General features: G+C 46.4%; 1 protein-coding gene across 5 annotated transcripts in view; it reads left to right on the forward strand.

Moving 5' to 3' along the window:
- FMNL3 (formin like 3) overlaps window positions 1–27,988 on the forward strand; it is a 229,453-nt gene that overhangs the window by 116,614 nt on the left and 84,851 nt on the right. For all 5 annotated transcript variants that reach the window (XR_011202594.1, XM_069230516.1, XM_069230518.1 and 2 more), the window contains exons 2-5: window positions 3,291–3,374; window positions 4,352–4,432; window positions 17,927–18,003; window positions 27,892–27,975. Coding sequence is in view for 4 of the 5 variants with exons in the window: in XM_069230516.1 (XP_069086617.1) it covers window positions 3,291–3,374; window positions 4,352–4,432; window positions 17,927–18,003; window positions 27,892–27,975 (326 nt within the window). In the remaining variant the exon portion in view is untranslated. The remainder of the gene's footprint in view (window positions 1–3,290; window positions 3,375–4,351; window positions 4,433–17,926; window positions 18,004–27,891; window positions 27,976–27,988) is intronic.

Raw genomic sequence — 27,988 nt, forward strand, 5'->3', positions numbered from 1 at the left:
TAAAAACCGTTCCCCCAAAATAAATCAACTGAGACATATCCAGCCATGGTAATGGTAACTGTCTGTTCAGTAATCCACGACACAAGTATAATCTCCCAACCAGATTACTGTAGAATATTGTATGCAAGCTTGCCAAGTGAGCTCATTCATCGTCACAACTTGCCCAGCTGGCCGCTGCCGCATGGCTTTTGAGGGTTCATAAGCTGAGATATATTACCTTGGTCAGGAAGTTCCTGCATTGGTTGCCAGTAAAAGTGGAATTGAGTTTAACTTGAACTTTTATTTTCAAGTGTGGGCATCATGTGACTATTCCATACTCATCTACGTTACTGCTTCCTTATATGCTGTTTTACACACTGCAAAATGGAAGTCAGATGCTCCTGCCAGGCTACAGAGCAAAGACAATAGACCATTCATACAGCTTGATGTTGACTCTCACCTGCAGTATGGAAGTCAACTTTCCTATCCATTAAGCAGATACCGTGAACGAAAGCTGTCACTGGTCAATGGAACAGGTGATTTAAACGGACCATCATTAATATGCTACCTAGTTAAGCCTGTGTGCAGGGTCCTTTAGTAATGTGGTCTTCAGAGTGGAAACCTAAACCACAGTTAGCGGTGGTTCAGTCATCCGTATAATCCTTCTTAGTTCTATTGGAAACACCAGTAGTAGAAGTACATTTTTGTGGGGATCCTAAATCATATATGTAGATCTGTCAAGCAGTGGAAATGTTGCTCCTTTTCATGGATTGTGCTTTCAGAAGCTCAACCTGTGTGGTATGATTGGAGGCTAAACACAGTTTATCTAAATCCTTAGCCCCTTATTGTCAGGTAGACGGGTGTAGGGCAGATGCTGGCGTATTGCCTTAGGATACTGCACCACATACAGTAACCAAATCAATAATTTATCTGAAGCCTGCTGTGGATCTTGTTCTAGACACCAACATTATTTTTTTTAATGTTTGGTTGGGTTTCCAAATTTGTGCTTTAAATGTGTTCACCTGACACTAGTTTGCCATGTGTGTGCCTGCTAATCAACCTGTTTCAGGAGCCCATTGTAGACGTTCCTTGGACCTCATGTGATTGACAAAGGTCACCACTTGTTTGACCAGCAGAAGTCACCAAGCCTGCCGTTCAGTGTAGTGTGTGCGCAGGCAGGACGAGTGTGGGCGTGGCACCGGTGCTGTTTCTAGGACCTTTAATACGTTAACCTAGCCTACTATGGCTTTAGTGCCGCAGCACCAACATAAAACCATTACAAAGGCTCTGGACTCTTTCTTGGCTGTTGGAGTGGCAATAAAATGTTTGTTAGCAGCAGGCAGCACAGTCGAAGTACTTTAGGGCATCGTAGATGCGTGGTTTTACATTTTGTAAAAGGGGAGGGCTTTTTATAATTTTAAGAGTTAATCCGTCACTGGTGCAAATCATTTGGCTTTAAGTACATGGTTCGAAAAATCAATGGGAAATGAAAGACAGAGAGTTTTGAAGAAAGGTATGCCAGGGTTTGGAGTAGAAAAACAGTTAGGTTTGGGTGAAAGGGAGAGTAAGGATTAAGGTGATTAGGGTGAGAGATAACATAAAGGTTACAGTGCGGCTTAGGCTTTGAGATAGTGAGAGTGAAAGACTAGATTTAGTTTATGGGTGAAACTAGGGGTTAGCAAAGGGATTAGGTTTTAACATAAGGGTTGTGATACAAAATGTTTTGGAGTTGGAGAGAAAGTTAAGATTTGGATTTAGGTTAAGGTTTAGATGAAATTTAAGGAAATTATGTGGCTTAACTGTATGCTTGTGTCCTGCTCCTGATTATACTCAATGTTTAATATGCTTTTGTAGAATAACCTTACCACCAATGGACAGATCACCTTTCGATCCGGGTAGTGCCCTTTTAATGTTCTTGCTTGTCTTACAGAGCCATGTTAGGTTGCACATCTGTCACTCCTGGGTAAGACTTCATGTAATACTCCTAATGATTATCATCGGTGGCTTAAAACTTTGACACAGCCCGCTCTAAATAAGAAGTATCCGCGTGCACAGCCGCGCCTGTTCTCACACTTTTATGCAACATCCATGCTCATCCGCAAAAACGTTCAGAGCGTTGTGCACCTAAAACACATCTGAAGCAGTGCACTCTGCATATCCCGCAAGGAATTCCCTGAACAACACCTTTCAGTCATGTAGCCCAGTGGGTGCCCAACACCCTAATGAAAATCGGAACTATTTGTGATCTCGCTAGGGGCATGAAACACTAAATAAATAATGCAACCGGACCACCCTGAAAAGCCCTTTAAGCTTTTCTTGGGGTTTGGAAAGTACGGTATGAAGAATTGTGTAATACAGTATAGTACAATACCGCTCCCTCGGTGGGCCCTAGGGCTCATCCATAATGCATACACATCACAGATGCATCTATTAAGCAAAATGCATCTGTCGTAGTTTTGTTTAGAGGAAAACTGTCATGCGACAAACCATGAAAGACCAGAGATGTTACCACACAGGATAGGATGCAGCTCTTTGGTACATCCCTGGGACATCCTCCACTCTCAGAAGTACATACAAAAATCTGTAAATGTACCACCCGCACCCACCTTTCAAACACTAACCTGTTCTAAAGAAGCAGGACGTTGGAGTGATTTTTTCTCTTGGAGAAACTCCTAGCAAATCAAAAGGAAGATCTCTCATTGCAGGCTCCCTGTACATTATCCATAGCAAGTCTTTGGGAACTGGTTCTTTGTTCAATATCCATCCAATTCTGGTACATCGAATTATAATAAATACTTTTGCATGCAGGTTTCCAGTGTGTCTCAGTTTCTTAAAGTGGTAAAATGTGTGGAGTGTCTTTATCTCACCTTTGAGATCCCCTGCGCTCATAGATCTTCAGGTAAAACACAAGCCACCCCATAATGAGCCCCAAGGTTTATGACATTCTATGACCCTTTAGTACTTTTGCTAGCGAGACAGAAAACAGATTTACAGAATAGTGTTTCCATCCTTGGTCTGTAGTTTATAGACCTACCTGAACACTTTGAGTCCAGAGTACTTTGATCCAGACTGTATCTTGGGGCTTGTGTGTGTGTAGGAGAGAACCTACAGTATGGGTTAAAAGAGGATATAGGTATCTGAGAAACAGCCTAGTATGTCAGTGGGAGCAAGTGGTGTGATGATTTGTGGTCTACAGGTGAGAGTGAGCAAGTAATGTGTCTAAGATGAGCCATATGTAAGGTAAGTCAGGGCTTGAAGTGAGGCCCAATGACGTCCTTTATTGTTACTTTTGTATTTCTTTCTTTCCTTAGAGTTCGATGAATCTTCCTCCTGACAAGGCCAGGCTGCTTCGACAATATGACAATGAGAAGAAGTGGGACCTGATATGCGATCAGGTATATTGTAATGAACTTCAGCTAGGAGCTCCAAGGGCCTGGCAGAAGCCTAATACCCCTTTTCTTTTCATTGAATATCATTGAATAGTAGTAGAGGTACTGGCTATTATAGTGCAGAGCAGGCAACTAGAGAAGGTTGGAGGTTATAGGAACCTAGTGATAGACTATCAGAAGAGATCATGGACAAGAGCCCTGGGGTTGCTGGCTGGATAAGGTCAGATATTATAAGAAAACTTGTGTAGCTATATTGCAGAGGGTCTAGGTTATAGTAACACTACTGTTGTCAAAAGCTGATAGCAAGTTATAGAAACTCTGGGTTTGGGGACTAGTAGAGGTTAGGGATTGCATGAACACTGTGGCCACACACTGTTCTTGGTCAGGGCGTTGATTGGTGGAGGTCATTGAATACAGGCCGGGTGGAGGTCCTGGGATGGTCACTAGTAATATTTAAGAGGTCATAATACAAAAGAGCTGAAAGTAATGCTTGATAAAGCCAGGAGATAAAATATCCCTGGGTTAAGCAACTGCTAGAAATCAGAAGTGATGTGAACACTAAGACGTTAATGTTGGAGCTGATAGTGGTATACAGCCAGGCCTTTGAATATGTGGTTGATACATGTCAATGTTGTATTGCTCAGGCCACGGCTTAGGTGGATGGTAATTTTCTGGGTTTATAGAGCACAAGTCATGGCATATGTGGTTGGTAATGGAGGAACAGTATCCAGTACACTTATTGAAAAAGGTGGTTGATGCAGGTTTGAGCTATATCGCACAGATTCTGGAACAGATGAGTGGTGGACGTGGTTAACAAACCTTAGGCATGGAAGAGTTTCAAATACAGAGATAAAGCTCAAAGGACATAGAGAAGCAAAGGGGATATAAAGTTTTTGGAGGTTAGCACTCACTCGTTTAAGTATTCCTTCCTTGGAGGAATGCATGTTGGACTTCATAATATTTTTTTTTTTTTTCTTTTGCAGGAACGATTTCAGGCAAAAAATCCTCCTCACACGTATATTCAGAAACTGCAGAGCTTCTTGGACCCAGGCGTCACAAGGAAGGTGAGAACTCAAGGGGGTAGTAATCTTCATATCATGTTGATGCTTGTAATGTAAGGCATTCAGGATATATAAGCATCATTCTGTCTTTTCAGGTATTGGAAATGATTTTGTGTAATATTTGGTTATTTCCACAGCACTGTCTGTGTCTCCTTTGCAAAGAGCTCCATTATTACCGTCTAAGTGGACTGCATTATCCCCTTAGGGCTAAGGGTACCAGTGCATGGATTCCCTATTTCACTCAAGCGCTCTACTTACAGTCCAAACAGAATGGAGTGGTGGTGTGACCAGAAATACTAATGCAGCTTTTAGTCTACGTCGGTAAGAAACAGGGACTTCTGCTGTAGTGTCTGACATCATTTCTCCTTTCCCAGTGCCCGACTTTACGCTGCCTGAACCACTCCTAAGCGTCCTTCTCCTGCTGCATGTTCTTGTCTCATTCCACCAGCTGCAGTATATCTTGAAATAAAGTTATATTTAAGACTCTAGAGAGAAACAGAGGTCATAAGACTTGTTCAAAGATTCTCCAGAAGAATTCCTCTCCATAGGCAATCTTCCTATGATAGACATTTACATATAGAATTTCCATTGCCACTTAGAGCCCTACTGAAATTTACCTTCTTCAGCTTCTTCTAACATCTGTCCCCAGGATGCCCATTTATTTTTGCCATTCCGTGCCCACAAGTGTCAGTTTATTGTGTGAATTAGATTTGGAGGAGGTCTCACTTTTACATTTTCTGATGTAGAATAGTCAGTCAGCTCTTTTTCCGTCTCTCAGTGATGCTTATTGTCACTTAATTAGGAGGGATGACCACAAATTCTGTGCAGCTGCTCAGTATTCTAGTTTCGTCGACTCCAGTCTTTGCATCCTTAATACCTGATATTCTGGATCCTACAACAGACCTAAATATAATGTGTCTCTGATGCCTCTTTCTACCAGCTTGATTCTGCAGAGATAGAGGCAGACTATAAATCTGCTCCTAAAGATTCGTTGTTTCTTAGGGATCAGCGTCCTGCTGACTGGCATGATTTTTATTGCTAGACAAGAACCCTTTTTCATACCTGGAATACTACCATTAGTGCCCTGGACAACAACGCTAAAAGGATTCTGTGCATTGTGAAAAGGGTATTTGCCACCATCCCTTAGCCATGAGAGCAGTAAGTTACTCTACCCTCTTTGAGAAGTGTAATAAGTATCTCTGAGCTAGCCTGTGGGTCTCACCAAACATTTTCTCAATTGCATGAAGCAATAACCTCTGAAATTGTGTGAAAGGGCCAGTGGTGTCAAACTATACTAAGAACCTGTAACTGTTGATAGGGTGCCTGGTGTCATGGTGGAGAGATTTCCCAACTGCTCGATAGGACCGAAACCAGAGGGGCAGCAGATGGTCATTAGCCTGTCTTTTTCAGGTAACACACTAAACAGAGTGCAAGTTGATAAAATCATGACTTGTATGACGACTGAATCTGATAGCCTCAGGTTTGTGGGCCTAGAAAAGGAGCAGACGCTAACAGAGCTTCTACATTAGACTTCCAGGATGGTTATTTTGATGTGACAGTCTGACCTTCCCAAATGAGCCCCACTGAAGTGTCATGTGGATCCCTGAATTTTCAGTACAAGGGCCTAGCATCAACCCTAAAAATGCCGGAGCGCCTTTAGCAGCAGCACAGCATTAATAGCTGTTCACTTCAGAAAAGAAGAGGTCTTTGTTGTCCTTGCAGCACTCAACTGTCATTCTACATCGACTAAGACTTTTGTTGAATTTGGAAAGATTTTCTCTGACCCCATCCAAGAGTCTTTTGTTCTCAGTTGTCATTCTGTACAGAGAACATGCTTTTGTGAATAGTCAGGCTCTTGACAGCTAGCCTTCCATGCTGTACCCTGTTGATTGCTGTATATTCCTGATCCTTCTCGCCAGACTCCACTGAAAGCCACCACATACATGCCTCACCAGTCTGTGGAATTGAACCTCTGTGAACTGCGAGAACAGGATTATATTAATAAAAAAACTTTCTAAACTAGTAGTATATAAGGGTATAATATAACCATTAACTCCAGTACATCAAGGCATGGAGATGACCCCGTTCTGCCTGAGACAACTGTACAAGAGTGCCGATCACCAGCAGAGAAGATTTAATATTGGTGTATTTTACTTGACAGAAGTCCATCCTGCTCCTAAAGCATTCCTAAGAATAAGCTATCAAATATGTACTAATGAAAGTATGATGTTTTACATCATAACACAATGGGTACAAGATTGCATCCCCTCCCCAGTAAAATACAGATGCAAAGGCGGTAGGCTGTAAATCAGGTATTGATGTCTTCTCTTATTCACTTTCCAGAAGAATGGAACACTACAGGTGATGCTCTCAGTAGATTGATCTCAGGAAGACTCTTTGTATTTTCTAAATGTAGACACTGCCAATGTTATCTAAAAAAAAAATGTGTTTTTTAATATTTAAATCAACTTGTTTTTCACAGTTTTGACTTTGCCTCAGAATTTCCATATTAATTGCATGTGGAGTGTTCACCAGATCCAAAAAGCACCCATGAAGAGAACTCTAATTGTACCACATCTGGTTCCCCCACCAGTGATACTCTAACCATCTACAGTTATCACACCATTCACAGACAGACAGGACTTCCTTTCCAGGCTGTAGTGGAGTATATATCTGAGACTTCAAGCTGCAGATTCCTTACATTAGCATATTCCCAGGCGTCACACTAGATCCAAATATCCATGCCGACAGATGGCATTGTTTGACTCTGCATCGTCTGCCACACTGGAAGTGATGTGAGGGGACCTATACAGGCAACACCCAAGCGTGATGACATCAGTTGTTTCCTTTCCACACCAAATAGCACTGTTCCGGTCTGAGCTACCCCTGATCACTTTTTGACTGGCAGTGTTCAACATTTTGTCAAATTTGTTTGAGAAATGTTCTCTTGGTGTGAGGTATGTCACCCAAGAAACCGGCTGGTTTCAAACCATGTGGGGCCTGTCTCAAGCAACTGTTAGTGAGAGACCCTACTTGGGGTGTTTGTGGTGCCTGGAGTGGGACCACAACTCCAAGATCTGCGAGGACTGTCACACCACGCATCCGAAGGTGCTGAGGGAGTGCTCCCTCAAGCTCCTCTCCGCTCTGCTTCAGTCGACTCCGTGACATAAAAGGCCCAGATTGTGTGGAATGTCCTGTGACTGTTCGTGAAGTCCTTCCAGACTGTTGTTGCCGCGATCTAAATAGTCAGGTAAGTCCCACAAACAAAAGAAATACAATAAGTGAAAGAGGTCTTTGACTTCAGTGTGTCTGTCGAAGTCTTCAGATGAAGCGCAGGAGTGTCCTTACTCCAGGGCCCGTGAGTCAGTGGAACCTGGACCCGGGTCTACTGTGCGCTTCCCCCGATTTGCCTTAGCAACCCCCGCAGGCTGAAAGAGTTCTTTGAGACCATGCGCCTAATATATGTGGGTGACCAACCTCTTCTGGAGCACTTTGAGGCCCACGGGTGTGGGATGTGCCACTACTGGACCCACGGCAGAGGTTTAGCACTTGGCGCAAGTCGGGCCCCATGGATCCCTTACTGGATCTGGAGCAGAGCCACCTGCAAGACGCAACCTTCCTCTGTGCCCGCTTCAGTGCTAATGGCCCTGCCCCTAGGCACCGCCACCCCAGCATTATTCCTGACTCTCACATGCAGCCGAATAAGTGTTGTCCAACACCAACCCAGATATCAACCAGGTCCATACGTACTAGAGCAGAGCCAGTTCCTCATTTGTTTGATAGGCCTGGAACAGAAGATAAATGGAAGGGGTCTACAGACCCTTATGGTTACCAGCTCACAGATGTGGAACAGAACAACTGGTACGTGAAACTGGCTTGTCTATGGACCCTGGCCAATCCCAGTCTGCATTTGTCGACCACATAAGGGAGCTCCATCTGTGCCCATTCCCTCCACCCACCACGGCCAACAGGTTTCCCAGCCTTTTCGTGACCGAGGGCGTGGGTCCCATAGACAATGCAGGACAGGTAGCCAGAGGTTGGTCAGTCCAGCAAACTCCTCCTGAACCCCCACCACCCCCACAACCTCTGCTTCCAAGCCTATTTAGTTTGTCCTCTGGTGATCATGGGCACCCAGTGGGAGGCAGGATATGCCACTGATGGTCAGTGACATCAGACCGCTGAGCCCTACAGATCATCCAAAGGGGCTATTCTCTTCCATTTGCGACTACCATGCCACCCATTCACATTATCAGCTGACAGAGGGCCATCTCTCCTTGCTCCATCAAGAAGTGCAGTGTCTCAATGAAGCCATAGAAGGGGTGCCTACATTAAAAGTAGGTTGTGGCTTTTAATTCCTGCTACTTTCTGGAGCCAAAGAAGGACGGAGGATTTCATTCTATCCTAGACCTGCGCCTTCTCAAACTCTTCTCGAAAAAGGAGATGTTCAAAATGCTCATGCTCGTTCAAGTCCTGTCTGCTCTGGACCCAGGAGACTTGGTAGTAGCATTGGACTTGCAGGATGCATACTTCCACATCCCCATCCTGCCTGCCCACAGATGCTATCTGCTGTTTACAGTGGGCCAAGAGCACTTTCAGTTTGCTGTGCTCTCTTTTGACCTTACCAGCACCCCTCGGGTGTTCACAAAAGTGATGATGGTGGAAGAGGGTTGATGTTCCAGCTTTTCCCTACCTCTACTATTGTCTGTTAAAGGGGGGGCTTACCCCTAGTAGTCGTCCCCCACCCTCAGACTATCTTGATTCTCCTGCACTCACTGGGGTTCATTATCAATGTACTGAAGTCGCACCTGACTCCTTCTCAGACGCTCACTTTCATCTGAGCCATTCTAGACACTGCAGTTCCAGGCCTCTCCTCCCAAACGGCAAGTCCAGGATATTCAGGCTATGATTCCAGTGTTTCAGCCTCTATCCTGGATGTTAATGAGACTGACTCTGAGGCTGTTGGGCCCCATAATCTCTTGCATCCTGCTCGTTACTTATGTCTGTTGGCATATGCGGGTTCTACAGTGGGACCTGTAGTTCCAGTCAGAGTAGCATCCGGGGAATCTCTCCAGCATGGTCCAGGTCTCGGAGGGAACTGCACAAGATCTGCAGTGGTGGCTAATGAACCGTGACTGGGTCCGAGGCAGATCCCTCTCCCTTTCTCAACCAGATCTGACAGTAGTGACACATGCGTCACTTCTGGGCTGGGGTGGCCATGTAGGAGAGGTGTAGATCAGAAGCATCTGATGTGGAGTCTGGACTCTGCCGGAAACCAAACTGTTGGAGCTCTGGGCAATCTTTCTTCCTCTCTCAAGGGAATGGTAGTGCAGGTGTTCAGACAACACCACTGCCATGTGCTACTGCAAGAAGTAGGTTGGGTATGGCCGTGGCCTTTTGCCAGGAGGCTCTGCACCTCTGGAGATGGCTGGAACAGCGGGGCATCTCCCAGGTGGATGAACATCTGATGGGCTCTCTGAACACCAGAGAGTGTAAACTCTGACAATGCTCAGTCGCTCACGAATGGCGTCTCCATCTGGAGGTGGCAAAAGGTCTCTTTCAGCAGTGGGGTGAGCCTTGGTTAGATCTGTTCACCTCGGCAGAGAGGGCGCAATGTCAACAGTATTTTACGTTTGAGTTTCCAAGGTGGCAATCGTTCGGCGAGGCTTTTTGTCTCGAGTGGAACTTGGGACTCCTGTATGCCTTTCCTCCTGTACCACTTCTGCCCAGAGTTATCAAGAACGACCAGGCCTAAGTCATTCTTGTGGCTACGGACTGGCCACTGAGAGTTTGGTGTCCCAAGCTACTGAGCATGGCCATTGATCCTCAGAAGATCATCTCGAAGGGGCAGTCTCATCAGTCACAGCAGCAGGGGTGGGTTCTCCACCCGAACCTGTTCAGCCCCCACCTTCTTGCGTGGAGATTGAGCGGAGATAGTTGACAGCTTTTGACCTTCTGCCTGTAGTTGGTAACGTCATCCTGGCAGCCAGGCATCCCTACACCAAAACTGTACATGCCGGTTGACAGAAATTTGTGGCATGGTGCACAGACGAGTCTGTTGAGCCTCCTCTCAGAGGTCCTGTTGCTTATCCTTTCTCTGCCCCAGCAGGGCTCTGCTGTGGCACTCTAAAAAGGTTATTTCTGATGGACAAAACTACCTGTGGATTCCTCACCTTATGAATTCTCCCAACGCGTCAGCATTCAACGGAAATTGTTTTGCTAGCTCTCTATGTCGATGAGGAAGTCACAATTGCTCTGCTCCGCATGTGACTCCATCTGACGTAATTGGAGCCATAAGAAGTCCTTGCAAGCGGGCTGGCGTCAGTTCCCCTTCCCCCCCCCCCCCCCCCCAGTTTTCTACCTCTCCGTTGAATCTCAACTGTATCGAGGGAATTTTTTTGTCGCCCTACTATGTCTCCTCTGAAGAAATCCGGGTTTAAACCTTGTAGCGAGTGCGGGGGCCATATGTCGGTGGCTGATCCACACGAGAACTGCCTCCGATGTTTGAGCTCAGATCACAACATGGCAGGTTGCACGTCCTGCCTACTCATGAACCCGAAGGCTCTAAAGGAGAGGGAGGCAAATCTCTTTCGATCAAAGGCTAAGAAAGAGAAAAGAGGTTGACGAAGATCGAGGACTCGGAACACTTAGTCACACAGGTCATAGAGGTCTCACAAGCGACATCGACAGCATGAGTCACGGCGCCGCTCATCCAGAGATCGGTCGGCGTCTCTGACTTCGAGGTCACGGCACTGCATGACTTGGGAGGTCAGACCCACTGTGACTTCCCAACCACATTTACCTGAGGCATCTCTGATGCTGACTTTGATTGAGATCGGCGAGTCGCCTGCAAGTCCAGTGTCTCACTTTTCCCCCACGTCCTCCCAAGGTCAGGAGGTTGGGGCTCAGGCGCCAGATCCAGCACAGCCACCGCAAGGGGAGCAAGAGTATCTTGCCTTACTGGCTCCGGGAGCGGATCCGTCTTTGTTCCTCAATGCTATGTTTACTATTTTTAGTAGGGCGATGGTCCCCTCTGGTGCACCTGCTGGTCCCATGGGTCTGTTGGCTTTTACGCTGGGTTTGCTGGCGCCATATAAGCAGGCTCCATTTATGTCCTTTTTACCAGCAACACCTTTCCATGGTACTGGCACAGCACAGAGGATGTCACCACCTCTACCCCAGATGATGGCACCGATGCTGGTGTCAGATACATCTTGACGCTCTACTCCGACGGGAAGTGTGGATTCAGCTCCTCCTCCACCAGTCTTGCCCTCTCCTTTAAGGTCGTCATCTAAGTTGAAGAATTCTCTATCAATGCCGCGTTTGGAGTCTAGGCTAAGGTCTAGAAGGAAGGCCGTAAGACTTCTGAAAGAGCAGCAGTATCTAGAGGAACAGCAACAATAACAGTTGGGAGAAGGAGAAATTCCTGGGTCTTTGGATGATTTCCCGGTATTCGATACTGCTAGTGGTTTGGATACGTCCCGTGGGTGGGAGCTTTCATCACCTGGAGGTAAACTCTCGGCAGAAGAGACTACCTACCATGGGGTGATTAGGAAGGCAGCAGAATTTTTGGACTTGCCACTGCCTGTGTTGGAGTTAAAAACCAATATTTTGACGGAGGTTCTACATCCATCAGCTTCCTCGTCGGAGACCCATCTTCCATTCAATGATGCTTTAACAGAGCCCATATTAGAAATATGGAAGAAACTGGTTACTACATCTGTGGTTTCAAAGACTGTGGCCAGAAGGTACAAAGTTGTTCCAGATGATCCACAATTTTTGTCCCAACACCAAATGCTGGAAAGCTTGGTGGTACAAGCTTCTTGTTCTTCAAGATCGGCTTCGGGATCATTTCCCTACAACACCATTTGCTGCATGCGCTTTGTCTCCCTATCAATAAGCAAAGAAATGCTTCTCCTCTGGAAACAAGGCCTTAAAATCGCTGAGTGCAACTTGTGTACTGGGGAGATACATTTATGCCCTAATAGTCGTCCTTAAATAGCCAGAGGAAGTACAGGATCATTTTAGGGAACTGTTGCAGGACAGTCAAGCGGCAGCTAAGCAGATGATTCAGTCAGGTCTGGACACAGCGGACTCAGTTGCTAGAGTCATGGGGACTTCATTGCGACTAGGAGGCATGGTTGGCTCAGAGGTTCTGGTTTTTTTCTCTGATGTGCAGGCTACATTGATGGACCTCCCATTTGATGGTGCAAGACTGATGGGGGCAGAGAGAGACTCAGCACTGGAAAGGTTCAAGAATAGCTGAGCTACTGCAAACTCTTTGGGCCTTCGGGTTACTTCTACGCCCTTCAGACTTTTCTGCAGACTCTGAAGGGTTTGGCCGTGGGTTGTCCTTTTGTGGGAGGCAGCAGTCCCACATCCAACAGCCTGCCAACCCTCTCTACAGGTCCTACAGGGGTCATGGGAAAGTTAGAATGCGGGGAGCCATCTAGCAGCCTTCCTCCTCCTCTTCATCCTCCTGGGGGAGTCCAGTCAGGGAAGCAGTCCTAGTTCTCGCTTCATTCACCAGCATGTTCTAGCTGTGGGTGGAAGGCTATTACATTTTCTTCATGAGTGGGAGTTAGTAACATCGGTCTCTTGGGTGTTGAGCGTACTGAGAAAAGGTTATGCCCTTCCCTTTCAGGAGTTTCCTCCCCTCTTCCCTCCCAGTCACTCATTTTGCTCAGAAGAGCATCTCCTGTTGCTTCAGCAGGAGGTGTGCAACCTTTTGTTAAAAGGTGCAGTGGAGTTGGTTCCGGAGCAGGAAAGGGGTCAGGGATGTTATTCCTGATTCCCAAGAAGGATGGTTGATTGAGGCCTATCTTGGACCTGAGGATTTTGAATTGGTTCCTCAAGCAGGAAAGGTTAAAAATGCTGACCCTAGCATAGGTGCTTCTTGCGTTGAACAAGGAGGACTGGATGGTGTCTATCGACTTGCAGGTTGCTTATTTTCATATCCCTATTCTGAAGTCGCACAGGGAGTATCTCCGGTTCATGGTAGGGTCGCAGCACTACCAGTTTGCAGTCCTTCCTTTTGGTCTTACTTCCACACCGTGAGTCTTCACGAAGGTGTTGGCAGTGGTTGCAGCGGACCACAGAAAATAGGGAATATCTGTATTTCCTTACCTAGACGATTGGCGGATCAAAGCCGATTCCCCAGAGTTCGTGCTGCATCATTTGCAGGTGACAGCACAGTTGTTGTTCAACCTGGGCTTTACTGTAAACGTGCCCAAGTCTCACCTAGAACCCTCTCATAGCATCCTGTTCATAGGGGCAGTACTGGACACAACATTGAATCGGGCCTACCCTCCTACACAGAGGATTCAGGGCATTCAGGTGATGATTCCAATGTTTCAAAAGAGAGCGGCTGTTCCAGTCCTCAAGGTCCTACGTCTGCTCGGTCTGTTTGCTTCCTGCATTCTGTGGGGCACTCACGCACGTTGGAACATGAGAGCTCTCCAGTGATGTCTCCGCAAGCAGTGGTTGCAACACAAAGGGGATCTCACAGAGTAGATAACGATCTCCAGAGATGCTGTGGTGGATCTCCAGAGATGCTGCGGTGGATCTGCGAGGATGGACTGTGGACAGCAACCTCTCTCAAGGAAGGCCATTTTGTCTTCCACCTCTGGAGACCACAGTCGTAACGGAAGCTTCCACTCTAGGGTGGGGAGCTCATCTGAGGGACCTGGAGATCAAAGGCCTTTGGTCTCCAGTTGAACAGATGTTTCACATCAGTCTGTTGGATTTGCGGGCGAAACGTCTCTCAAGGCCTTCCTTCCGCCCATTTGGTACAGGTCTTAACAGACAACACTACCACCTTGGTGGTACATCAACAAGCAGGGAGGAGTAGGGTCATACCTTCTCTGTGAAGAGGTTCTGTTGCTCTGGTCCTGGGCACAGGACCATCTGATTTGCATGATAGCAAACCATCTGGCCGGAGTTCTCAACATACGTGTGGATGGTCTCAGTCAGCACTTTTTGTCCAATCATGAGTGGCGTCTCTGTCTGGACGTAGTCTTCATGTCTTCCGGATGTGAGGATCACCTCAGATAGACCTGTTTGCCACTCCTGAGAACGCACACTGCCCGTCGTTCTGCAGCCACCAGTATCCAATGCAGGGGGTGTTGGGGGACGCATTTCAGCTGAACTTGAGCGACGACTGCTTTACGCATTTCCTCCCATACTATTTTAAGTCCCCTATAGTTCTTAGGTTCCCTAACGGGGTAACAAACAAGTTTCCTCCTGCTCCGTTTGTAATGCCTCAATGGTATTTGAATTTAGTTTTCAACTTTTTTGGTGGGTTCACCGTTTGAGCCTATGCATACTTGCCCGTTGAGGCTTTTGGTTTTTAAGACAGTTTTCTAACAGCCATCACGTTGGCTACACGTGTGAGTGAGCTTCAGGCTCTTAGTAGGATACCACCTATCACTACCTTTCATGCTAACAAGATGGTGCTGAGAAACAGGCCGGCTTTCCTTCCTAAATTAGTCACTCCCTTCCATCTGGGACAATATATAACTCTTCCGTCCTTACCCTCCTCCCCATCCATCAAAGGAGGAGGAAAGGCTGCATCGCTTGGATACAAGAAGATCCCTGAGCTTCTACATATAAAGGACGAGACTTCATAATTAATGTTCAGCTCTTCATTGGATAAGTGGGCAAAAGGAAGGGCAGAGCTGTCCACAGGAGGACACTTTCAAGGTGGGTCATTCTTTGCATAGAGATTTGTTATTCACTAGCAAAGAAGGTTCCTGCTGAGTGCATTATTGCACATTCCACTAGGGCTAAGTCTGCCACTTCGGCTTTAGCTAGAGATGTGCCAGTTGCTGGTATTTGTGAGACAGCAACTTGGGCTTGCCTCCACACTTTCGCAAAGCATTATTGTTTAGACTGAAGTGAGGAGAAATGGCCCTTTTGCCCATTCTGTTTTGCAGAACTTCTTGGTTTGACCAGTTGGGCACCCACCTCCAAGTGTGGGACTGCTTTGGGATTCTATTCATAAGGTGAGGAATCCACAGGTAGTTGTATCCATCAGAAGAACAAGTTACTTACCTTCGGTAACGCTTTTTCTGGTGGATACAGTAGCTATTTGTGGATTCCTCACAGTCCCACCCGCCTCCCTGTTGTCATATGTGTATATATGAGTTGGCACATGTTGTGCCGGTTCGCCTCGAAGGCACGGTAAAAAAATTGTAAAACTGATGTCCGCACGTCAGACGAGGACTTCTTATGGCTCCGTTTATGTCGGACAGTCGCATGCGGAGCCGAGCAAGTGTGATGTCCTTGTCGATGTGGAGAGCTAGGAAAAAAGTTCTGTTGAATGCTGGCGCATTGGGAGAATGCATAAGGTGAGGAATCCACAGGTTGCTTCTGTATCCACCAGAAAAGAGTGTTACCGAAGGTAAGTAACTTGTACTTATCTGCTAATCTACTTTTTGAGGCTGACTGATCAACCTTCTTTGCTTAAGTCTCCAATTGTTACTAAGGGCCATATGTACCAACGCATTTTCCCATACACATAGAATGAGTAAAACCCTTTGATACATCTGGCCCTAAGTTCTTTAAAGGTTTTACTTGTGTTTTCTCTATCCCCATTCATTATGCCCCAATGGGATTTGAATTTGGTTCTGACATTCCTGATGTGTGCTCCTTTTGAGCCCCTCCACAATTGTCCTCTAAGGCTTCTCACTTTGAAAACAGCCTTCCTTGTGGCTATTACATCTGCCCACAGGGTGAGTGAGCTGCAGGCATCGTCATCTAAGTCGCCCTACCTTTCCATCTATCCTGACAGTAGTGCTTTGCACTACGGCCTCCATTTTGCAAAAAAGTGGTCACTCCCTTCCATGTAGGCCAGTGTAGCACCTTGCCTAATTTTTTACACACCTCTACATCCCTCTAAGAAAGAGGAGAAACTCCACCCCCTGGACCTAAAAAGAGCCTTGGAGTTCTACTTTGATCTTACAAAAGAGTTCCGGGTGGATGATTAACTCTGTCTGTTATGTGGGTGAGAAGAAAGGTCGGGCAGTGCATAAGCGAACCAGGTCCCGATGGATTGTACTCTGCATTAAAATCTATGCACTGGCCAAGAAGCAACCACTTGAATGTTTGTGTGCCCATTCTACCAGAGCTACAGCTGCAACCACAGCGTTAGCACGCAGAGTTCCAGTCCTTGACATCTGTCAGATGGCAATGTAGGCACCTCTGCACACGTTTACCAAACTACTGCCTGGACAGTCCGGTTGATAGGGACGGGTACTTTGCTCTTTTGGTCTGACAGGACTTCCTAGTATAATCTTAGTTAGCAGATCCGCCTCTTGGGATGGTATTGCTTAGGTATCTACTCTAAGGAAAGGAATCTGCAAATAGATGTCTTTATCAGATGGACAAGTTACTTAACTTTGGTAACGCATTGTCTGGTAGAGACAGTATCTAGTTGCAGATTCCTTACCCACACACCCATCCTCCACGCTCTGCGAACTGATTTCTAGGGACGTGGACTCCCCTTTCAGGACCTTAGTTTTAAAGTACCAGTGGTCCGCGTTCTTTGTGGCTCTTGTGCGCAATATCTGTTATGCACAAGTGCATAGGAGAATTTCAAGGTAGTTTCCCGTATTCAGATAATCTGTTCTATACCTTTTTAAGAGCTTCGAGCTGAAGGTAAAGAGCACAGTGAGTCTGTGAATTGTGATAGATGAATGTGTGTCCTATTACTGCAGGCGACAGCCCCCTGATGTAAGGCAGCGAAAACAGTGAGTCCGCAAGAACTGAGAGCAGAATTAGGGGGTTGGCTCTGCAAGCTGGAGTCCCTTGTTGGAAATCTATAAAACATTGTGCCGGCAAGACCTTCTGTACTTGGGCAAAGCGTACTGGACCTTGGCACTGTACTGATGGAAGAGTTTGCAATTTTCTTAGAGCAACTGGAGGTGCTGTGGTGTTAGGCTCTTTTGAGAGCAGGTGCACTAAGAATTCATCGCATTAACTTCTGCTTAGGAAAGAAAGCATGCGGCAGAGGGACATGCACGGGCACATATAAGGCTTGCCTGAGGTAACTCTTCTTTACAATGCTTGATTAAAGATGAAGACCAGTGTACCGCCAAGGTGATAGTATCAAGAATTGAGTATCTGTCAAAGGGGGCTCGGCGGAGTCACATGGGGGCTGCTGTATCCTTAAGGTGAGGTAAAATCTTGTTGCCTCCAGACGTGGGAAGCCAAAAGTGCCATTTTACAGTTGGGAGCTGTAAATCAAATCCCGGGGCTAAGGAAAGCACCACAGACAAAATCGTGGGCTTGCCAGTTGAGGCGATAATCTTTAAGCAGTTCCTAAATTTACTTTAATTTGGCTTTGCTTTGATTTCTAGGGTAGCATCTCTGTGCAACTCTGTGTTAGGCAGGGTAATGGGATGTTTTCTGATAATTACCATAGTGTTTAAGCTGAAGTCTTATTTTAACTGATAACAGAATCTGGTCAGAAGTCTGATAGAATCTTTTAATTGTTAACAGAAATTCAGGCGAAGAGTACAGGAATCTACAAAAGTGCTCAGAGAATTGGAAATCTCTTTGCGGACCAATCACATTGGGTGAGTAGCTACCATGCCCCTGTCATTGCCTTCCCCGCCACTTACTGTACACCCAGCAATAACTAACTCTTGATTTCTTTAACGAACCACCCACTCCACCCTTGATCAGTTTTTCCAACCAATGAGCCTGCTCTCTGTAATGCTCTTCTATATTCAGCTTTCTCTCAGTCGACTGCAGCTTTTAGCTCACCTGCTCAGTCTCTTCGTCTCCAAACTGTTATTTCCTGTCTCCCTCGCCTTCTTTTCCGCTATCCCTGTAGTTATATATCTCCCTCTCACACGTTTTGGCTCCGCTAAATTTGCACTCGCACTTTCTCCCTTTCCCCGTTCCCCCTCTCTATCTGCGGGTGCTGGTTGCCTCTGAGCCCAGTCCTCCTGCCTCTTCACCTAAGAACACTCTATGGCCTTCTCTTCTCCAGCTTCCGTTCTTCGCTCCACCCCGGCTTGTGTGCCCTCTAGCGTCAGCTACCGTAAAGCACTATGATAATGCCAGCTTCTACCAGCTAAGCACTGTATACAACGCAGTAGATTCTGGGTCGATCGTGTGTGTTTGTTGAAATAAGGGGCAGTGCTTTGAGCTGTCTGGGTAAAGTACATTGCAGAAGGTGGAATGATCACAGGTGGTTCCTGATGTATGTATATTCTAGAGATTAAAGTTATTCTTTGTGATGATCTTTGTAAATATAGTAAGCAAGGTGGTTTAATCTGCTGTGCTTGAAGTACAACAGATCATGGAATGTTGGGGTTATAATAATTGGATGTACATAACATTATCTTGAGTGGATGATCTCTTGATGTAACTTCCTACGAACATTGTGGAAGTCAAGTGATTCCTATGAATGTGGTGTGTGTATATATCATGTTCAGATTTTAGAAGGCAATTGCTGGGCTGCACTAATGCAGGCATATCATAACAAGGAAGTGACCCTTCGTGGTTCCTCGTTGGAAATCATATAGTGTGTGCCTCGTGATGGCCGCAGCTGTCAACACCTTGCCGCACATTGCGGTGCTCATCAGTTCCATGATTTAGTCCCCTGATTTCATTTTCAGGATTAGCAGCCTGTCAACGTTTACTCTTGTAGATTACATTTGCCCATCATTCAATGCTAGATAAATGTAATGGATCGAGGATCATTTTCTGTAAATATACCTGACTTTGGGAGTCATCCTTTTTTTTCTTTGGTCTGTCTTTAAACTAATCAGTTTCTGCGGGCGGATTAGAGAAAACTGATCTGATTGAAGAGTGACAATTTAAGGCCCTGTGCTTTTTGCGTAAGGCAGGATCCAGGTCAGGGCCAAAATACAGTCGATCTGGTGGCGCCATAAACGCACGCAGGCTCCGCTCTGGCAGTCTCTGCAAAGTGCCCGGAATTCAACGAACGCACAGGGGAGGCAGTTCCTTTGCTTACTTTAGGTCCGAAGTTCCGGAACGGCCTCCCGGAAGCTTTAGGAAGTATCTCACCCCCCCCCCCCCCCCCCCCCCCCCCCCCCCCCCCCCCCCCCCGCCGCGCTCTCTCTCGAAAAAAACTTACGACCTGGGTGTTTCAAAATATGGGCTAAACCACTCTACATGCTTTAGCGCCGGGTAACCCTGTGGGGTAGCTGTGCGCTTTACAAAACGTTATAATGATAATAGTAATGTGTTTTTGTGCCTCTTCTTTCGTTCACCACTCTTTTGCTCCTGTGCCAATATCATTTTAGAGAGTTCACACATTTGCAAAATCCGCCTGGCTCCAGCAGCTGCAGGTGAAGCAATCGCCTTCTTCACTGATACACAACGGATAGGTGGGATTCAGGAATGACACTGGACCCTGGGGTTGTAAAATGCTTTAAACGCAAGCTGGTTGCTGTGCCGCCAGACTTCAAGCAGCGACCCAACCCGTGAATCTTTAATCAGTTTCCCAATTGAGCTCTGGATTGGTTTTCTATCCGCTATTGAAATATGCAACTTCCGTCTCCAAGTTACTAGCAGTTTTATTGGGAAAATGCATGCATCGCTTGTGTTTTTTTTTTGTTAGGCTGTGTTGTTTGACGAGCGGGCAGCTTCCCACAAATCTGGCCATTTCCATTTATTGAAGTGAAATTAGTAAGGTGTGGGCATATTAAGCTTTTGTGAGTCCATATCGTTTCTGCTTTGTCTTAGCCCCGAGTTGGCATCGAAAAGAGTATCTCTCTAGCTCGGTGGCGTGGAGTGGGCATATAAGCAGCTGGGGCATTTTAAACTGGTGTAAGGGCTAGAGGGAGACAGAGCCGGGTGTTGTGCCAATATAGGAAGGACCTGGTGCTTTTCTGCTGACTTTAGGGCTCGTGTCTGCTGAGAGATGTGCATGGCTTTAGGAAGGGACAGAAAGGCGGCTGGGCGTTGTGTGACAGCGCTCTGTTTAAGCCGACTTAGACTCCCACGGTGTGCACCTGCCCCCGGGACAGGAAATGGCGGCAACAGGAACTGCGACGCTTCCTTTCTCGCTGTGTCCGGCCCTGGCTGCACTTTTCTGCGTCCTGCTTAAAGGGAGAGTGCTTTGGAGTCGGTCTGCTGTGGGCACTTGACAGCCACAGAGTCTGTGTCTGACAGTAATCACGGCCCACCCTATGGGTCAACGTAGTCCTTTATGGAGTGTTAATGACACTGTTCTGAGACTGTTGCATGGTGGTGTCCCAGCCGTCAGTCAGTTACCTTGAGGTTACCTACTCTTGTCATGGGCTCCCAAATTCGGGTTGCAGGTGCCAGTCTGCCCTGTACTTGGGGTACCCAGCGATCATAACTTTCAGCCTTTGTGGGTCTGCAAGGAGAATGAGATTGAGTGCAGGGTGTGCTCTTTGGATTCAGCAGAGATTAATGTTTTTTGGTGGGCGAGGAGGGTTTTCACAGCGGCAAATCGAATCTAAAGTGTGTGGGTGGTATTTTCGTCCAGTCTTCCTTCTATCGGGGGCCGACATGACCTTTTATCGGCATCATATATTAGGGGATCTCTATCTCGCTGCCCTGTGTACTGGTGAATAGACTCACACAGTTGTGTAACCATGTTGCACGTGGGGGGTCTCTGTTACGCACTCTGCCTCTTTATAGCGCCACTGCAGCTCTTCTCCCCCCTCTTGCACCCCTCGTGATGGCGCCCATTCACTGTTCCGAATCTGCTCCTAAATGCATCGAAACCCCCAAAATAGCAGCAGCTCTGAGACAGGAAAGGGAGAGGGGGCGGGAGCCGGGGAGCAGACAGGAAATGAGCCGCTCTGTGCCTCCAGAGGGAAACAAAGCTCTGCCCAGTGTTTCTGCTGAGATATTGAGTCATGTGTGGAATCACATCAACTGTGACCAGCTTCCAGAAACCCCCTGCCTGAAATCACACCAGCGACCAGCCGAACAGAAACCCGCAGCTGGAAATCACTTCACGTGAGATCAGCTCACACAAACCCCAAACATGAAATCACACCAGTGATGAGCTCAGAGAAACACGCAGTCTTAAGTAACTGAAACATTTAGCAGTTTACAGAAACCCACACCTAAAATCAAGGGAGACCAGCTTACAGAACCCCCAGCATGAAATAACCCATATAAGTGACATGTTTACTGAAACCCTCAGCCTTGAATAACTTAGTGTGAGTTCATCGTACACACCTCCTCCCTAAGACTGAAATAACATCATGAGTGACCAGGAGCCTCACTCTGAGACCACTGCGGTCACTGCTTAATTTGTGCAAGTGGCAGCAGAAGTTGGGGCCGGGGCGAGCTTTACTTAATCAGCAAGAGAGGTGCGAGTGTTTGCAATGCAGTGGGTCTTGCATTTTCTCGATTTAGAGCTATTAGCGTTGTAAATTCCTAACTGGACTTTTCCTGCCACATAAATTGAAAATGACAACTCCAGGAGCCCCAAGTCCTCTTTGTCCCACTCTAAGCCCTCGGGGCACTCTGGTAAGAGTCACAAGAAGCACAAGTATGCTTTGACTTCTCCTCATCTGTCATCCGACGTTCGAGGCATGGTTCTGTGGAGCCTACACCTCTGTCGACTTCACGCCTCCCAGCTTTTCTGGGAGCACCCCCTCTTCAAATTAAAAACTTTTATGAGGCTATACACCTCGTTTTTTAACTTGCTGATCCCTCGGTAATGCCTTAGGTCCCCATGGGGTCAGGGAAGGAGGGCGGCCTATCTGGTTCTGAGCTGGTGGCTTTGGCCTCGGCTCTGATGGGCCCCCAGGGATCCAGCTCAGCACAGGTCCTGCCAACGCAATCTTCCAGGACGCTGGTCCAGATGCTCCGGGCAGCGCCAGCCCCATTTGGATCCCTAAATCCGACATGGAGTCCGAGGAGCGTCAGCCAGTGCCAACAGGACAGGTGAGTCCTAGGTCAGTGTCTTGACTCTATTCTGAAATTATAGGCCTCTGGGAAGAATGGAAGGCAGTCTCTGGACCCTTTAGAATACCAGTCTAAAGGTCAGGAAATGTACTGGGTTGAGGAACTGGGTGATGCCAGTGGTCTAGACATATCTCCAGGTACTGGCACAAAATTGGCCTCTCCCGTGGCTATGGAGGATGGAACTACATGTGCTATGGTGGTGAAGAGGGCCGCTGAGGTCCTGGACCTAGAGTTGCCCTCTGTGGAAGTCAAGACTAACATCTTGACAGAAGTGCTACAGCCGGGAGCTTCCTCTTCGGAACCCTGGATCCCTTTCAACAAAGCACTTACATATGTCATACTAGGAACCTGTTCCAAGCCCAGCATAGGGGCTCCTGTGAATAGGACTATTGCCCACTGCCATTGCCACACCCCAGGGGACCCACATTTCTTCATCCAACATCTCACCCCGGAAAGCTTGGTTGTCAAGGTTTCCCCTTCCCATGGCGTGTTCCCTGCCTCAACCATGGACAGGGAATCCAGGTCTGGATAACGTAGGAAAGAAAATGTTTTATTTTACCAGCCATGCGTTGCGGTCAGTGAACACTGCATGCTAGTGGGCTGCTGTTCCCATACACTGTAGGTTACGCAGGTGCTGCCAAAGGTCCCAGGGGAGACCCAGGCCTTTCTCTTCCAAGCGGTCAAGGACGAGAGAGACATAATCAAGTTCCCTAATAACTGTGGCTTAGACATGACCGACTTGCTGGGCAGAGCAGTTTCCACAGTGGTGGCACTCAAACACGACACTTGGCTGAGAATATCCGGCTTTTCAGGGGATGTTCAGGCTACCTTCATGGATATGCCCTTTGATAGCAACCGCCTCTTTGGAGACAAGGCAGACTTGGCGCTGGAGTGCTTTAATGACTCGTGGGCTATGGCCAAGTCCTTGGGCCTCCCAGGTGCCCTGTATTAACCCCAGTTAGCCTTTTTCCCCTTTTTGTGGCTACGAAAAGGATGTTAGACGACTCCAGACCTAACCCAGCCACCATCCTATGAACACTTCCCAGCCTATGCTTGGACAAGAGTGCGGTTATTCCGGAGTCGTCGGTCTGCTATAACCCTTCCCACCCCCCCAAAAAAAAGCCTCAACAGCCTATAAGCCCTCCTAACCATGTCCTTTAAAGACCCTGGGCATCCAGTTGGTGGCAGACTCCTCCATCTCTGCCACTGGCAGTCCATACCATTAAACAGGTGGGTCTTACAGATCATTGGTAGGGGCTACTCCCTCCCCTTCGAATTTACTCCTCCCTCCATTCCTCCATTTTACAAAGCCTGGCGGAGGATCATTTGACCTTGCCCTGTACCAAGGACAAAGAAGTGGACTCCACGAGTCATTTGGCTGACCTAATGTGTGCTTAGAGACACCACAAGCTGAAGTGACCAGCTGACCAATACCAATTGGACCTTACTGATGGCCTCTGCTGGATTGGTTCCTGGCCCCTAAGTGCAGTCCTGGAAGTCCTGGGAGCCTTACAATTGACTCACAAGTGGTGCTCCAGACAGGCTGAAAAGTTGTGACTTAACAACATTTTTTTCACTTTGCAGACTTCCGAAGCTGTCAGATTTCAATGCACCTTCTTCAGATAAAGCTTCAAGTATGCCCCACTGGAGGATTTTGAGTTCCTTAAAGATTGGGCAGGAAGGTAAAAGCTGTGATTATGACAAACCTGGTTGGTCTCTCTGACCTGTGCTTCACCATGGTCGGGCTGAAATCCCTCCTAGGTCATGGTCGAACACTTCCATAGACTATCATTGATGCTTAGGGCTTTTTGGCACTATTTTTACTGAAACGTTAATATCTCCAGTTCTTATTCGATTTGTATCTTTTATGTAATTTTGTTTATTAAAGTTTACTCTAATTTTCTAATACCGTTCGGGATTTTTATTGTTTTGACTTCATTCATCCTGAGTGGATGCCATCTCTGTGTGTTCTGTTTTAGTCCAGTGACAACAAGGCCCTAAAAGGGCCAAGTTAATGGAGTCAAGGTGATTTGGAAGTGTGCGGGCAAGCTTTGGATGGATGTAGAGGCACTACTCCCTCTGCCAAAGACTGCCCAAGGCCCACAGTTTGGCATATTGGGAGGCCTGGCAACCCTTTTGGCTCTGTAGCTTTGAGGCACTTCTTGTTGGACAGTGAGACTCCCACTCTGACATAAATTATACCCAAATGGGTTTTCGTCCTCATCTGTCACTGAAAACAATAGGGTGGTGATATTCATAACGGTGACTCCAGTTCCCTGTAGAAGACAGAGGACTAGATAAGGCAGGAAGGTATTTGGTATTGGCAGACATTTTTAAGGGGAAGGACAATAACTGTATCCTCATATATGCACCTAACTAGGCCCAAAACCTCTTCATTCAGGGATTACTGGTAACTCTGACACAGTTTGCTAGAGACCATGTTATCCTTGCTGGGGATTTCAGCACAACATAGGATGAAATATTAGATAGATCCGGTAATGGAAGAGATTCTTAAATGCATTTTCTAGGACAACTAAAACACATGATGACAGATGCAGACCTTAGATGCATGGTGAAAGAGGAACCCGGATGTTCAAGATTGTGCCTACTTTTCCTGTGCTCATACTCCTGCATTGATTTAGTTAAAGTAAGCACTGGAGTTGCACATGTAGTATAAGTTCTATGGATAAGGTTGATTTCAGTTGTTAATCATGCCACCATGTATGTAGAGTTAAACCTCGAACAGTAACAGAGGAAACCTTATACTTGCCGTTTCTACTCAGTAAAACAAGTGAAATAACATTTTGATATGAACAAATGAGAGTTCTCACCATCAAGAGTGTGGAACATTGGAGTAAATGTATAGCACTGATATCCGAACTCCAAAACTTGAGAGCTCTAGAAACACAGATACTGGAAATAAAACTGAGAGAAAATGAACAAGAATAAAGGTGAACAAACACACTTAAGCTTTTAAGGCAATCATCAATAATCAAAGGCCAGTTGAAAATAATACATACTAACAGAGTGGTGATTGACATACTTCATTTAAGCAGACACTCCTGTGAGCTTATCAGTGAAGTGGATACGCAGCCTGCCATTTGAGAGCTAAATGTGAAAAAAGCATGTAAAGGAGAAATGCCTTCCTCTTGAATAGTCAGGGATTCAGAAAAGCTAGAAGAATTTAGGAGAATCTAAAGCTAATTGTACGAGTCTTCTTAAGGCTAGGATAATATACTTATTGTTGTGTATTGGGAGGGATCTCTGCCTAAATTAAATAATATAATGCCCCCTTTTTTAGGAGACAAATTAGGGTTAGCCATCCGGGTGCAGAAGCCCAATAAAGCCCAAGGACCTTATGGTTCTACAGGGGATTTTTTTAAAGCCCATGTTCCCCTTCTTGCCCTTAAATTTCTGAAACTCTACAATCATTTTGCACAGATGGGGCGAATTACAGTCTGACCGAAGCTGTCAGGATAATTCCAAAAGCTAGCAAGGACTCTAGTGTGTGGCAGTCCAGTAGCTGCCCTGAAAATAGACATGATGGTATTCACAAAATTCAAAGTTATCCCCTCTATTAGATGTTCTTCAGAGCCTAAAAAAGAAAGGCAGATGCATGAATCTATAGGATGGCAAGCTCATCTGTTCGAGAAGGTTCACAAAAAGTGAGTTCTGGCAACTTTGGCTTTGTTTGATGTGGAGAAGTAATTTGACCTGATGAATTTGCCTTAGAGGTGCAGCAAAGGTAGGATTAGCCTGACTGAACAAAACTATGGTAATGCTTAATTACCAGCACCTCACACCTAGTGACACTCCTAAACAGATATAGATGCTGTTCATTTCAGCGGCAGGGTAGGTGAGAGTATTGAATCGCTTTCCTGCCAAATTAGACAAGCAGATAACTTGGAAGGTGTTAGGTTTGATCTGGACAACATAAAATTGCTTTAGAGAAGACCAGTGGTTCTCAACCTGTGGTCCGGGGACCCCTGGGGGTCCGCAAAGCCTCCTCAGGGTGTCCGCGACTGCTTAAAAAATTAATCAATATTAACAGATTAGGTCCCCTGTTTTCACAAATGACTTAGTTAGGGGGTCCCCGGACTCCATTAATGGTTCAGTGTGGGTCCCTGGGTTCCAGTAATCATAAAGTGGGGGGTCCACAGAAGTCAAAAGGTTGGGAACCACTGGAGTAGACCATATAATGCTGTCCCTGGGAGAGCCAGAAACCTTACTCTCCAGCCTGGTGCGTCATCCTCAATTCAGAAATGGGGACAAAATTACTGTGTGCAGACCATAAATATTAAACTGGTCACCAGAAAGGCAATACAAATGGTGGAAATATGCTAGTGGCCGCCTACTTCCATAATACATTTGGGGTTAAGATTGTCCCTAAAATTTCAGAATTTTGTAGAGCTATTTATCTGCCAAGGCTCATGGACATATGGACGGGTTTGACATTTTGTAAGCCCTTGCATATCTCCTGTCTTGGTGGGATTGAGGCTATGAACGTGCCCTACCAAGTGGGTTAAATCTGTTTCAGGTCCCCCTAATTAAAACAGATGCCAACACATTTGACGATCTGCAGAGAATTGTGTCCCACTGTGTATGGTTGGGTTCACGACTCAGGATTCCAGTGAGACCTCTAAAGAAAAGAAGCTTTTAGGGGCTATCAGATACTGTAAATAAGAATAGTGCTTAAATTGTCCAGAGTAGCAACTAAGAGGATTTGAGAAAATATTGGCCATGCAATGGTAGATCGGTCCCAATTTGGCTTCACAACTACCAGGGCCCAGTCAACAGACCAGTTAGTATATCCATAGCAACTATGATCCAAATGCGAGTCATTGTAGGAATGAAGTTAAACCTCTTCACGTATCCATCCCCATTTCTTTCTCCATGTACCCCGATACGTTTTAACTCCGGAGTTCCCCAGCTTTGAAGGTATGGCTGTTTCCCAGATGGAGAACGGGAAGGTTTAGAATAATTTTGAACATGCTTTACAAATCATTTACCTAGTGCTACTTGCACGTCCATTTAGACAAAACACAGTTGTGATACAAAATGTCTGAACATTGTCTCTTGGTGAGATTGATGTTCAGCTGGCTGAAAACGTCCTCCTGCTGAAGTTAATATTTGAAACTGCTGGATATTGACTCTTGGTGAGGATAAAACAGACCTTAGTTTCCTCATTGGGTAGCGTTTTCGAAACTGATGCAGTTGTTTGCCTGATATGACAATGTCTACTGGTACGACCAATCCATTGTTTGACTGGACTGCCGTTGCTTCTTGGTGATGACAATGTTTGAATGGCCAGTCATTGTCTCCTGGTGAGGTTGATGGTGAATGAACAGATATTGTCTCAGGGTGAGGTTGATGTTTGGAAGATAGGCATTGGTTCTTGATGTCACAATTCATATGGACAAGCATTGTCTCTTGATCAGATTGTTGTTCTTTGTATGATCCACATTAAATTGGAGTGGGTGGGGTGGCTCTCTACGTGTTCAACCCAGGAAACCTCTGTAATCTCTCTTCTTTTTCAGATGGGTCCGTGAATTCTTAAACAATGACAACAAAGGTCTGGATGTTCTGGTGGAGTACCTCTCCTTTGCTCAGTGTGCCGTCATGTAAGCAGCTACA

The sequence above is a fragment of the Pleurodeles waltl genome, chromosome 4_2 (genome assembly GCF_031143425.1).
Source record: "Pleurodeles waltl isolate 20211129_DDA chromosome 4_2, aPleWal1.hap1.20221129, whole genome shotgun sequence".
Classification (NCBI taxonomy): Eukaryota; Metazoa; Chordata; class Amphibia; order Caudata; family Salamandridae; genus Pleurodeles; species Pleurodeles waltl.